Source organism: Sinocyclocheilus anshuiensis, unplaced genomic scaffold (assembly GCF_001515605.1).
Source record: "Sinocyclocheilus anshuiensis isolate Anshui unplaced genomic scaffold, SAMN03320099.WGS_v1.1 scaffold278, whole genome shotgun sequence".
Taxonomy (NCBI): Eukaryota; Metazoa; Chordata; class Actinopteri; order Cypriniformes; family Cyprinidae; genus Sinocyclocheilus; species Sinocyclocheilus anshuiensis.
The window spans coordinates 1,429,164-1,443,178 of record NW_015546072.1 but is presented as its reverse complement, the minus strand read 5'-3'; the positions used below and the strand labels follow the sequence as shown (position 1 = coordinate 1,443,178).

The 14,015-nt window shown below is 35.3% G+C and overlaps 2 protein-coding genes across 2 annotated transcripts in view; one reads left to right on the top strand and one right to left on the bottom strand.

Annotated features, from left to right (window-relative positions):
- Window positions 1–254: 254 nt before the first annotated feature.
- On the bottom strand, window positions 255–7,191 carry tent2 (terminal nucleotidyltransferase 2). The gene is made up of 15 exons (XM_016501069.1): window positions 7,097–7,191; window positions 6,287–6,446; window positions 6,095–6,208; window positions 5,708–5,966; window positions 5,467–5,581; window positions 4,866–4,957; window positions 4,693–4,756; window positions 4,528–4,594; window positions 3,762–3,838; window positions 3,550–3,678; window positions 3,332–3,375; window positions 3,110–3,246; window positions 1,380–1,471; window positions 1,185–1,264; window positions 255–913 (listed from the first exon to the last, which is right to left on the bottom strand). Exons 2-15 carry the CDS (start codon window positions 6,406–6,408, stop codon window positions 839–841), a joined length of 1,467 nt encoding a protein of 488 aa, XP_016356555.1. The 5' UTR covers window positions 6,409–6,446; window positions 7,097–7,191; the 3' UTR covers window positions 255–838.
- Window positions 7,192–9,065: 1,874 nt separating this feature from the next.
- Window positions 9,066–14,015, top strand: part of homer1b (homer scaffold protein 1b) — a 31,754-nt gene continuing 26,804 nt past the window's right edge. Inside the window, exon 1 of the mRNA XM_016501068.1 lies at window positions 9,066–9,402. Coding sequence (XP_016356554.1) covers window positions 9,398–9,402 — 5 coding nt within the window. The 5' untranslated portion in view covers window positions 9,066–9,397. The remainder of the gene's footprint in view (window positions 9,403–14,015) is intronic.

Genomic DNA, 14,015 nt, shown 5'->3' with positions numbered 1-14,015 from the left:
TGAAAGTGTTACTGCCATGCAGAAATGGATCCAATTGAAAAGTTCTCAATTCACATGAGCACTCTCTGAACATATTAAACATGTATTCCGATTTGATCATATTAAAGAATTTCCCTTAAAATAAGGAATGTACCAAGTTTGACCACTTTCACAAAAGATTGCTTTATCATTCTATTTGCATTTAACAGAACATATTACCAACAAAACGTAAAAGAGACTAAAAGACTAAAAACAAAAGGCAAATTACAATTTCATAGTGACATTTTAATCAGATAAATAAACATTTAAAAGACTGTACAAACTATACAAAACATGACAGAATATAAGAAACCAATAGAAATGTAATCACTGAAAATGTTCAGGTAAAAGTAGTCAGTTGCCAGAAAAAGTTTTTTTTTTTTTTTTGTACAATTTGGGGTTTTTAAGGATCTATGTTTATAGATCACAGAAAAGTTGTCAGGATATTTTTCATACTGTTTTGCTTTGATTTCAGTGAGCTAGAAAATGATTATATTGGCAAATAAACCCAAAAAATGCTCAGAGAAAATGTTTTTGCGACAGCTAATTCATTATCTGAATGCAGACTGTGTACCATATGGGCAAAAGATATTGCTCAGTGTCTGATGTTTCATGTACAACTCAAACATAGACACTGATGTTCCTGACTAGGGACCAGAAAAGATCCTAGTCCGCTCAATGGATTTGGCTCAACACATTCCAAAAGGTCCAGTATACCCAAAAGGCTTTTGTACAGGAGTAAAGTATTTCTTCTGACAATGTATAATTGAAGACTCCAGGTTTAATCCAAACTGTATGTTTATTCTTATCTGGGGTCACGCTATCTTTTTGGTCTGGTATTTTTGAGAGGCAGGATGAAGTTGAGATCTTTTCTCAGCTGCAGAACCTGGTAGGACTGTAAATGAACAATAAAAGCTCATTACCAAACAAACTCAGTGCTGTTGCAACAGACCTTGTTCATAAATAAGATCAGAATAGTATTTTGCAAATGTAACTACAAATTCCAGAGACAATGCAGAGAGATTACATCATTACTGTAACACACTGAGCTGCTTATTTTAGTTACTCAAGTTATCAGGAGCTTACAAAAAAAAAAAAAAGATATTTATATCTTATTAATTAAACATTTATATTTATATTTTTATTACGGATTTAAGGAGGCTTACCTCTGTGAATTCTGCTTTAATGGTTTCAAACTTAACCTTCTCGTGAACAGCTCTGGCTGTGTTTGTACGATCAAATGGTTCTAAAACAGAATATAATATTCAAGTTCTTGGAGACTGATAAACTTTAATAAAAACAACTGTTATTCTTATGTACACTTTCAGTACACGATGTACAAAGATGTTGGGACTGTTTACCTTCTACACAAATGAACTTATCTCTCCATTCTCTGCAACTGGTCTTGGGGAGAGCTTTTGCCTCACGCACAGAGATCACATGCTTATCCCATCTGTGAAAATATAACAATTCACTGTAAAAACATGCTTTTCAGTGCAATCAGACTTGTTTATTCAAAGAAGCATATGCACATATCTAGAGTGTTATGAGCATTAGAGCAGGCCATCTGGACCAGGGCCACATGCAAAGCCAGAATTTCACCTGCTGTTGTCAGTCTAGCAAAGTGACATGAAACAGGAGCTTTGGAGGTGGCTTAGATTTAGGTTAGTTTTTGTTTGCAACACTGGCCCCTATCTATTACAAGTAAATCTAATCTGCTGTGTAAACTGGGATAAAAACATTACATATTTGATTGACAATTATTTACCCTTGTGCTGTGCTGTTATATGTCAAAAATGACCAAACTTTTGGAAAAAAAAAAACATTGCAAATCTCTCATTATGCTATATTATCACCAAATCTTGGATTCAGTCTTTTTGTCAACTTGTTTTCTTTCAATTTGCACAGGTAAGTGTTTCCCACAGATTTACACACTATTTGTGGTGGCACTGCCCCTGGAGGAATTTACTGTAATTTATAACTCCGATACAATAAAATATTGATATACGATACCCACAACTTTAAGGGCATAAAAATTTTAATTTTATTGAAAGATAAATATAACAAGGCTAGAACATGACAATGAGGTATATTTTTACATTAATGAAAACTTCTTGAGGTGGTAAAACACTGGAGAAAAAAGCATGGCTGTGAATAAGTTTACTTCAAATTTCTTTAGAGAGAAGTATTATTTTTCCTATTTTTACCCAAAACAGGGTGGTGTGAGCATTAGTGAGTACACTCATGTAATGTATATATCATTCATACTGGATGACGGAGGGAAATAGAACGTTCCAGGAAATCCCTAATATGGACGAATGCACCCAGTAATCGATGTAGCCCAATAAAAAGATAGAAACGCTGTAACTGAGTATTGAAACCGTTTTAGATATTTTTAGATTTTCGTCCACTGTCATGTGAGAGAGATGTGCTAAGCCAGTCAACATGACAACTTCAGCTCTACACCGAATTAAGATTTTAACCATTTTAAAAAGTAAAATAAAATTTGAATGGGAAAAGGAAAATCTATTTGTCAATGTGGTCAATGTTGATATTGTGGTGGGCCGCCACAAATAAATCAATGCATGGGAAACACTGTAGGTTTTTTTCTTTTTTGGAACTGTCTGGTCGTAGGCCTCCTGCTCACTCAAAACCTGAGATTGTTAAGCTCAGTCTGAGTCTTACGATCAATCAGTTCCAAAAAGAAATACAAAATCTGTGCTAAACAATTTAGTAAAAAGATTGAATGCAATATTTAGTAATAATATATAGTATAACAAGAAATATATATGCAATATTTGACTGAACACCACAAATGTAACAGTGAAAAAAACAACAACAATTTTTTAGTTGTTATACCCTGTTTGCGCAAAGTTAGTGGTTTTAGTCCAATGTGATAACATTAACTAGAATGAACTTTTGACCTCTGCAGGTCAAAAAGATTGGAACACAACAGGAGGGTTATGTGATATAGCACTACAAATTCAGAGAATGAAGTGACCTAGAATAAAAATGTTTCAGAATGTTTTGCCTAAAATATAGGTTTGATCAATTCCAATGATTTGTGCCATAAATCAATAATGTTACTTACTTGAAAACAGTGGCATAGTACTTCAGGAAACCCAAGAGCAAGTCTCCCAGGGATGACTGGTTTTTAGACACAAAAGCCAGAATATTGCTTGGTCCACTTGGCACAAGATGAATGTCCATCGTAGGGTTGAAGCACTCCTGAAAGAAATGGTTGCAGCATGAAGTCAATTCTTAAAAAAAGCATATTTTTATGTTTCATTTATTCGTTAGGCAATTTGCTTACTGGATAATCCATTTGAAGGCATGGAATGACAGGTTCAGGAAGAGCTATACAAGGTTGAAACAAACATTTAGAACAACAAAAGCAGAAAAGCACAAGAAAGCTTTAAAGCTTGCATATTTTTTAAGACTCACAGTCACTGCACTCTCAGTCCAAACACTGCTAATTACAAATGTTTAGTGTGTTAGACCTTAATCTAAAACGTTAGAAAAATGACTTACTCTGAAGGTAATGCAGGACCATAAGAACCAGCGTGTAGCTGCTCAGTGTTCCTCGGCTGGCATCATTGATGCGGTGATGACTGGCCCATTTCTTTATTACAAGGATGATAGGACGAACACGTTTTTCAACTGAAATGAATATAAAAACTAATAAATAATATTTTCAGAAAGATTTAAATTAGGTACACAATTCTGAACATTTCTGATCTTACCATAGGCATATGTCCGCAGTAAGAAGGTGTTTCTGATACCAACAGTGTTGTTAAAGTTCAAGTCAAACTCCACACCACTGCCATGTAAAAGAATTCCAGAAAAACTGTGGTTAGCTGATGTATTGATCTTTTGTTTTCAGATGATACTGCCTTTCATGACTTTCATGCTTGCTACATTCACACTTCCAGTGCTGGTTAAATACAGTTCACTAGTTCAAAGGTTTGGGTTTGGTAAGATTTTTAAAAAATATTTTAGAAAGAAGTCAATTATACTTACCTAGGTATCAAAATTACATATTTTTCATTATTTGATCAAAATATGCAAAAAATGCTAATACTGTTAAATATTATTATAATTAAGATTTTAATATAATTTAATGTAATTTATTCCTATGATGGCAAAACTGAATTTTCAGCAGCCATTACTCGTCTTAATTCTAATCATTGTAATATGCTGATTTGCTGCTCAACAAACATTTCTTATTATTTAAATGCTGAAACAGTTGCTGCTTATTTTTATGGACACAGTAATACAGTTTCTCTGGATTATAATACATTTATTATGAATAGAACGTACAAAAGAAATGAAATAGAAATCTTTTATAAAATCTTATCTTTAAAAAAAAAAAAGCCTTTACTGTCACATTTGATCAATTTAATGCATCCTTTCTAAATAAATGTTAACTTATTTAAAAAAAATTGAATGGTAGTGTAGGCAACACCTATTTCTGACTGCAAATACAACACAAAAACTGAAAAGACCTACCTGACTCTGTCCCTGAATTTCAGAATGGGCACTTTAGCTCTGATGAGCTGAGGCCTCTCAATGTAAGCTGTGAAACAGCAGTAATGCCATTAGTGGATGAAACAAAGAGAAGTTTACAGGGAAACGGCTGTATGTTTAATGATGTATGTATGGCAAATCACTTACACAGTGTGTAAAACAATTTCCGCACAAGACTAAGAACATATACAGCATCTGTTCTGTGGTTTACCTGCAAAGGAGTATGTAGAGAGTTATACCTAAGACAGCAAAGCCTGAACAATTAGTACAGAAACTATTTGGACAGAACTAAAAGCATCTTTCCTCAAGAACACACCTACCGTTCCCTCTTCAATGACAAGACAAAGATCTGCATCACTGCTGCGACTACCAAAGCCATTTAGAGATGACCCGGCCAAGAAGACTTGGGCACCTTGAACAAAAATAGAGCAAAGTTTGAAATATTAGAACAAGTTCATGAAGAACGCAAATTAAAAGATTAGCTCACCCAAAAATAAAAAAAATGCTGAAAATGTACTCATTCAAGACGTAGATGAGTTTGTTTCCTCATCAGGACCGATTTGGAGAAATGTAGCATTACATCACTCGCTCAGCAATGGATCCTCTGCAGTGAATGGGTGCTTCCTGAGATGTCAATTGATGGACTGGATTTGTGTCAATTATTTGTGCATTATTGTGATGCTTTTATCAGCTGTTTGGACTCTCATTCTGACGGCACCCATTCACTGCAGAGGATCCTTTGCTGAGCAAGTGATGTAATGCTAAATATCCCTAAATCTGTTTCAATGAAGAAACAAACTCTTGGATGGCCTGAAGGTGAGTACATTCTCAGCAAATTTTCATTTTTGGGTGAACTATTCTTTTAAACTATGGCTAGAGAAGATCCCAGTCATACTATCTGTAAATATGAGTGTAATGTACATGGTAAGATTGTCTGGATGTCCCTCTGCAGTGCTGCTCGGCATTGTTCCTTCTTCTCCAGATCATCATTCTGTTGCTCACAAGCATGAAATAGGTTGAGAATCTGCTGACTTAGCTGTGGGCAGAAGAATAATAAATATAATACTGAAAAATAAACACTTTGCCATTAACTTGTGTGTATATCAAATAAAGGTCATGTGACCAAGTCAGCCAGCATCCTGGCTTTTATTTGTGTGTTGACCTTATCACTGACTGATGATGGGTGAAAGGAGCTCTGATGGGATCCCTCTCTCAAAGATGGCACACAGCCTCCAGTCTTAGAGACGGCAGATGAGCATGTGGGGATGCTGGAATAAGAATTACACATTTCTCTGCTTGACCCTGGTCCAGTCGCCGGTTGGGAGGTAAAGATGGCATTTCTTGCAGGCTGGTTGTGAGGTCCTGGAGAACCGAAGCACTGTCTCTTCAGGTCATTCTGACTGTGATTATCTCTCCTTCTCCTGGCACAGTAAATGACATTTTGTTTGAGGCAAAGAACTTAACACACCCCACTGATTGAAATACAGACTAGTGACACGAATTCTAGTGGTTTGTGGTCACGTGTTCAAGATGCCAGTGTGCTGCTCACTTTCTGTTGCTTCCTTTTACGTCATTTGGACTGAAAGAAACATCAGGTTGTTCCACTGGTGTCCACTGATAGGTTGGAATCAAACGAGGAACATACATCAGTGGACCAATGAAGCTACGGAGACAGAAATGAAAAAATCAAACGAATTCACAGAACATAATGCACAATTTCAAAAGCACAATATCCACTCACTTTGTTACATTCAGATGGGCTTCAATCCTCCGTTGCTGGGACACGGTGTGAGGTAGAATGTGCTGGAATATATGATCAGATTGCCCATCTTTATGGGAAAAGACGTACCCTCTAGGCAACATCCTCCTCCTCAGCCAGAACAAGCATCTACTGCCTTCAGCTTTACAAACAAAACAGTCAGTTTGGAGACAACAGTCTGAAAGCAGATCATTTTTAAATGCTATACTAACCATTTCCGTGATTTTTATTTTCACATTTTGCTATAAGTTTGATTGCATCATATAATAATTGCTGTTAATAGTGTTCATCGTCTGTTTTGTTACGTCTTAAATTTATTTTTCCGTACATTTCTGCCATATGTACATTAACTGACAGTCACCACTGATAAGCTACCACTAAATATTGTAGAAACTTCATTTGCTGTAAAGTTGCTTTGCAATGATTTGTATCGTGAAAAGCGCTATACAAATAAACTTGACTTGACTTCTAAAAATGTAAAAAATGTAACAGGCAGAATAAAACAATAAATGTTCATTGTCAAATGATAAAACATCTCAACACCCAAACACATTATACTGGAAATCTACTGCCTTGATAGTGTTTCATGATAAAATGTAAAATGCGAGATTCTGATATCAATAATGAAATCACAAATGAAAGCAAAACATGCAGCTCATTGGCCGAAGAGCGCTAGAACATAACATCAGTTTACTAGCTTACAGTACAATAACTGTTTACAACCAAATGTAAAAAGTCTGTAATAACTGCCTTCGATTGTTCTAAGTAACAACTAAAGAAATAAGAACTCACCTGTGTGGGGCTGGCAGGTTTGGAAAGTGAGAGAGCACAAGCGTGTGAAAAATATCTAAACACCATAGCCTCTGTTTCCGGGTTATTGCGCCTCTGATTTTAAAATAAAAGTCCCGTGCTATGGTCAGGACATGCTACGGTAGAAAAATTAGCCGCTCTTTAGAAACATAGCATTCATGCAATCGTTTATATTTAAAACAGAATATATGTACTTTTTGTTCAATCCTACAGATTTAGTCGTTTTTTCAAATTATGAGTAAAAATGGGCCTGTGGTAAACATTACTTGAAAATATTTCTCAAACGTTCACATTTTGAAGTAACTGTACCTTCCTTTCTTTCTTTCTTTCTTTCTTTCTTTTTCTTTCTTTCTTTCTTTCTTTTATAACTTGTTAAAGTTTATAAGAAGGTGCTTTATAACTACAGTGGTTGTACTTGTTCATTTTGTAAAGAGTATCAACTCACATCTTGGTTGTGGGCCTATTTTTGACCAATAGTCACAGTGCTGTTATGTAGCATAGACATTTTTTTTTACTATGTTCAGTGTTCACAGAGTTCCAGAACATGCGCAGAGTGGAAGTGGAGTGAAATTGCCTGGAGCAAGGAGTGGGTTTCCTGAAAGTTGGAGCATGTGGGTTTCTCTCACTAGTGAAGAACTGGGGGGTGAGTACAGAATGCTGTGGGTATGGAAAATCTTGCTCCACTCCACTTAAATATGCGTTTCCAGTCCAGCTTAAAGTCTGTGTGTTTCTTGATGACAAACAAAGCTTGATGCTTTGCTTCTTTTGGAACAATTTTTATTGGCTGAGAAGATCGAATGCTACAAAACAGCCACTTTTTTTGAAAATGTTGGATAACACTTTATTTTACTGTGTCCTTGTTACACGTTACACTTACTATTATAATATAAATTATGCATAATTAATTGCTAGTAACCCTAAAACAAGCCCTAATCCTAACCCTAGCCATATAGTAAGTACATGTAGTTTATTCATATTACTCAGTACTTAAATGTATAATTACACTGTAATAAGGACACCTTAAAATAAAGTGAAGTGTCACCCGTCCCCTCAGAAGGATGCTTAGTTTACTTCACTATATTACAAATAAATCCTAATCTAATCATGACAAACTATATATCGTTGGAAAGACTCCTAAATAGATATTTTACCACTGTTTTTGTTACAAATTTGTAGGAACAGTAATAGATTAATTTATGACAAGGGTGCACCTCAAAAATATAGTACATCATAACTTAAATCTAAAACGTTGCCTTTTTCCCTATTGTGTTTTAGAAATCATCATAAGTTATATATCAATTGAAAGCTAAAAACCTCAAAATACATCCTGTGAAAACCATTTTAAAATCGGACATTGCATTACCATGGAGATGGTACTTCAAAATCATATTACAAAATGTATTCGTTCATGAATTATAACAATTTAAGTTTGGATAGTGCACTTTCACATCTATCTATGTTCAAAAATGAGGGTGACAGTTGAAGGGTTGAAAGCAGTATCACACTTGCAATCAAGCTGTTGTACTGTGGTAAACCACTGTGACAGCTCAGTATTAGCTCTTTAAATTGGAAAAAAAAAAATCTAGATCCCTAGATAAAACACAATTTAAAAGGTGTACCCTTGTTACATTTTGGAGTAAACATTGAAGTGTTAGAAATTAAAGGTTAATTCTTCATTTCTCATAAGATGTTTTGATAGTTTTAACTACACTGAGGAGATTGTCATTGTTAAACAGTTTTATTTACATTTTCATAAAATGGTGACAATGATAGGATCATTATTGTTACGAATGTGAATTATGACGATGATCGTTGTAAAATGCTATGATGAAAAAGTGGCAAGTGTTTTTTAATGGGAGAGGAGTGTGCCAGGGGGCGTTGTTGTGGGATATTGTGTGGTATGTGTTATGACCATCGACTGACAGTAGATTCATCTTTAGAGCCACACGCCCACTGAGAGCGAGGCAGCGGTTCTTTACTCACCGTTACCTCGCGCTCTCCAGAATTACCATACAGGCGCATTTTCGAATCGCAGAGATGCGAGGTGAGCCCATCGTGTGCCAAACTAGCTGAAATTGGGCAGTATTAGTGGGCAATTCGCCGTGGGATTCATTTAGTGCGTCTGACAGCCTACATACAGAGCGCGTAAAGAGAGACGCAGAATGCCGCTGCTCATAATGTGACTGACCGCGCGCAACGCATCCAAAGCCGCTACATTCAGCAGGAAGAAGAAACTCGGTGATCAACAAATCGCTTTTCGTCTCAGGAGGGAAAAACGGCAACATGGGGTAAGTTGCTTGTAAATAGCGAAACGTACCGTAGGAATTGGCAGCTCGGAGTATGATCGTTGTATCACCGTTTTTATGAGGACAGCTAGGGCAGAATGTAAGGGCAGTTATTCATGCTCTTTAGTATGCATAGGAATGTATGAATTCAAAAGTTACGATGCTTCATTATGGCGTGAATATATGTTTGTGCATTATGTATTAAAATATAGTATATGCCCACACTGAAATATATAGCAAACACACACATGCATGCATAGCCTATATAATATAATATATAATACAATTATTTGTTATATATAATATATATTCATTCTTAATTCATTGCGATAACAATATTTGTTTTGACCACTGAGAGTAAAGTATATTGGACACATTGTATGATCTATGGTGTTATTTTTTGGTAAATGATAACAAGCATGCACTCTGAATGAGAATGAACTTTAGCTAATTTCATATATTGATGTGCTGCAGTGCCAAAGGCCTTTAATCTCGTCATGTTTACGTAATCTACATTTCAGCAGAGCATCGCTGAATGGCACAGCCTCATCAATTCAGTTTTGGAGCCAATATTGGCAATGACATCTGATTTCTGTTCATGGAATTTCCAAAGCTCAGCCGGAGATTGAACTGAAATATAGATTTTAAATAAAGGTGACCCTATACATGGAAATTCAAACTTGGGTGCTTGAAGGGTCACTTATTATTCGTTTGGTCTGAATGACCTAAAATCTTTTCATTGGTAGCCCATAGTTGTTTATAAATCAGACTCTTGAAGATTTTCCCAGGGTAGTCTTTCTGGAATCAGTAGATCAGTGTCTGGAAGTTTAAGTGATCATGTTTTCATTTTAAATGATTTATTACATAAAGATTGATCTTCTTGTTGTGAGAAAGCATTTTCTTTTATTAAATAAATAATAAAAAAAAAAACTTTAATTGCTTTAAGGCCCATCTTCTTCATTCTTAATTAAATTATCACCATTGAAAGATTCAAGGGCTGTTCAGGGAGTGTATTACTCTGGAGAAAAGTATTCCCACTTCCTACTCAATTCAGCGGCACACAATTCAATTTACTTCATGCTTTAAAGTGTTTGATTGTTATGTAGTATGCTTGCTAACATTACTAAACAGCCGTTGTTAAGGCAATACTGGTTGTAATAGAGTGCAGCAGTTGGGTCCTGGAAGTAAAAACCTGTATTTTCTCCATAGGGAAATGGATTTTTAACAATAACTTATAAACCTTTAAAGACAGACCTACTGTGAGCTACGAGGTTGTTAATCTATATGCTTTTGTTGAAGCCATCTGTTTGCATTATTTCAAATTGTTTTTAAAATAATTTAACAGACAAATTCATGGTGAAAACTACATTACCCATAATGCTGTGCAGAAAATTCCACCAATCAAAGAATCCAAGAGTGCTGAGCTCTGCCCATGAAGCACCAGGGATGACACTTAAAACACTTTAATATTTAACTATTTCTACTTTTTAAAAATTCCAATAGAGAAAATTTTATAATAAAAAAAATACTACTTTTCACAGATCTGCCCCCTGCTGAACGAAATGAGAAATTTAAGAGATGGAAAACATAAGCAGTGCTTCGAAGATAAATATTATTAAATAAGTGATCTATTTTGCTTTATTTTTCTAAAACAGATGTTTTTAAAGATTAAAACGATGGCACTTTTTCAAAGTCAAGATTGATCATCCTACCAGCCAGGTTATATAACAAATATATGTGAATATGCAACAAAAACTTCAAAACAAACCTTCTTATCCATGTTTGTCCACTTGTACATACTATTTAAGATCACTCAAGCTGTAAGTGTGGCAGGATTTCGTTTTCTTTTTTGTTACTGTATTTGGACAGAAATACAGATGTTCATGTAAGGAGTGGATGAAGTAGACTGCTAGCTCTGGATGGTGGTTGTTGAAGGTGGGTGGTGTGAAATCGTCTCCCTTGTGTCTGTTGATGTTAATATAGAGCTGGCTACGTTTGATTCCTTATATAATTGACTATATATCACTTACATTTAACATTGTACAGTCTTAGCTTTGAGATACATTTGACTGTTGAGTCCAGGGGATTGTATGATCAATCTGTTCAAAATAAGCAAAGAATTGTTTAATAATTGCTTGTAACAACATTTCAAGTGGTTTTCTTAGATTGCTCTGAGGGTTTGTGTTTTCAGACACAGTTTAGAATGAAATCTAGTATTCATTTTCCTTTTGTAAATGCAGGCTGTTCTGCCATCTTATTTTTTCTGTGTGGGTGGTTGACATTTAACCATGAATTGATGAAACATGAAATGGAAAAATCTTAGGAAACGAGATATGAAAATCATGTTGGTTATACTGTTGGCTACTTAGAAAATACATTGTTACTTGTGTAGTTTGTATTTTAACCTAATTTTGTCATATTTTCTGTGCTAACGACTGAAGATGTCATATGTGACAGAGTCTACTGGTCAAATATATATAATATAAAAATTATTTTTCACTTCAGTCAATTACAATTTTAAGCATTTTTATTGTAAATATATTACATAATTTTACATTAAATTTTATTATTTATGAATGACACCAAGTTTGTCACACCATATTAAATATTTCTCATTATAATAAAATGAGAAAATGTTTGATAACAATTGGTATACAAACAAGTACATAAGCACATACAATTATAAACATCCATACTATTTTAAGTCATTTTCACTAATATGGCAATATGACTAGTTCCAGTCTATTTACGGTTTCATTCTTTCCCCAAAGATGCCTTTAATTCATTTCATGTACTTGTTCTCTTTGCGCTTGGCATAAGTCTGTTTTACTCAAGTGAAAACAGAGTAAAGTATGTATACAAATGGATTGCATTCACAATATAAACATATATTTCAAGTTACTACATTTGAAATGTTTATGACCCTCTGGACAAAAAAGCATGTGATGTCACGTGAACCACCCATGTGTGGTGACTGCAACTGAATTTTAATCAAATTTAAATGCTAATTATGCAACGAGCCTTTGATGCTCTTCCGAGATCTTCCGCCTCCACGGTGCAGCGTAAGCACTTCTCCATACTCCACAGCGCTCTCTCCTCCTCCTCAACTAAGCTATTCCTGCTTCTCTTCTTTCGTCTTCCTTGCCTTTTCCTCTCATTCCTGCACATCAGCCCAGCAGCAGCTGATTACAAGCACGCTAATGTAATTGAATATGGTGATTAATTATCCTGGGAATAGAAGCAACAAACCGTCTGTATCTGTGCTTGGGATATTACCCCTTCCCCCATTCTGCACTTCCCACTTCTGATCCTATATTTTAATAAGCAGGATGGAATATATTGGGATTGATTGGGATTTGAAGGGTGTTATCTGTGGAATTGGGTCAGAGGAGTGTAGGTTGTGGGAATGGTATTGAAAAGCTCTATCTGCTGATGTCTGAGTATACAGTAGTCAAGACAGATGCCCTTTGACATTGATTTGAGGCCAGTTGCTATTAGAGTATTGGGGAAGGTCCAATAAGCAGGCTTCCCTCGGTGATTGGATTTGTTTATGAAAACCTCCCATTTAACTTTCTACACTCTTAAAAATAAAGGTTCCAAAAGTGTGGTTTAAATTTTCCCCCCCAAAAGAACCTTTCAGTGAACAGTTCTTAAAAGAATCATTCTTTCTTATTTTGAAAAGCATTTAGATAAAAATCAAAAGATTCTTTTTTTCCACTACAAAGAACCTTCTGTGCAGTGGAAAGGTACACTCTAAAAAGTGTTGGGTTAAAAACAACCCAACTTGGGTTATTTGGCAACCCAGCGCTGGGTAAATATTGGACAGAACACATGCTGGTTTATTTTGAACCAGCTGGTTGGGTTAATGTTTTTACCCAACATGCTGGGTTGTTTAATTTAAGTCAACTAGTTTAAAAATTATTATATTGCTGGCTTAAAATGGACTGGAAATTAAAAATCACACAGAATTACTAGAGGCAACAGCGATAATTAAAAGATGAGCATTTATTATTAAGCAAGAACACCCATGGACAAAATACAAGACAAATTTAATTTATTTGGGTGAATACAGCATAGTTTACAATATTACATACATTTAAACTAGTTTAAAAAAGCATTTTAGACAGAAAAATGCAACATTTAAAGGTAGCATTTTAATTTAAGTGTATTCAACTGTTCTCTGTAATAGCTTTTTACCGAAATAGTGCTAATTTGCGTGCCGGTGTGTCGCCAAAATCTGAGACGGTGAAGGGCTGCTCTTCGCCGGGGAACTGCGAACTTCAGACCGCCGCCTCACGTTTCACTCGTTGCTGAAAGACGCCGTGCCTGACTCCATAACCTGCCCATAAACAAAAAGTACCGAGATTAGAGAACCTATTTTAACATCAAATTAAATTAAACTCGGTATTATAACGAATAAAATCCATTTATGTTATGCAAGGCAAAAGTCGTTTCCATAATGCTAAACGATGACCGCCGCTGACGCAGCTAACTGACATCTCGTTCTTATGTTGCATTGCGTAAAATAATACAATTTACATCACAGTAAAGACTTTATAAATTAAATAAAATGTATACAAACCTTTATTTCGCTGAAGAAGTACACCAAATGGGCG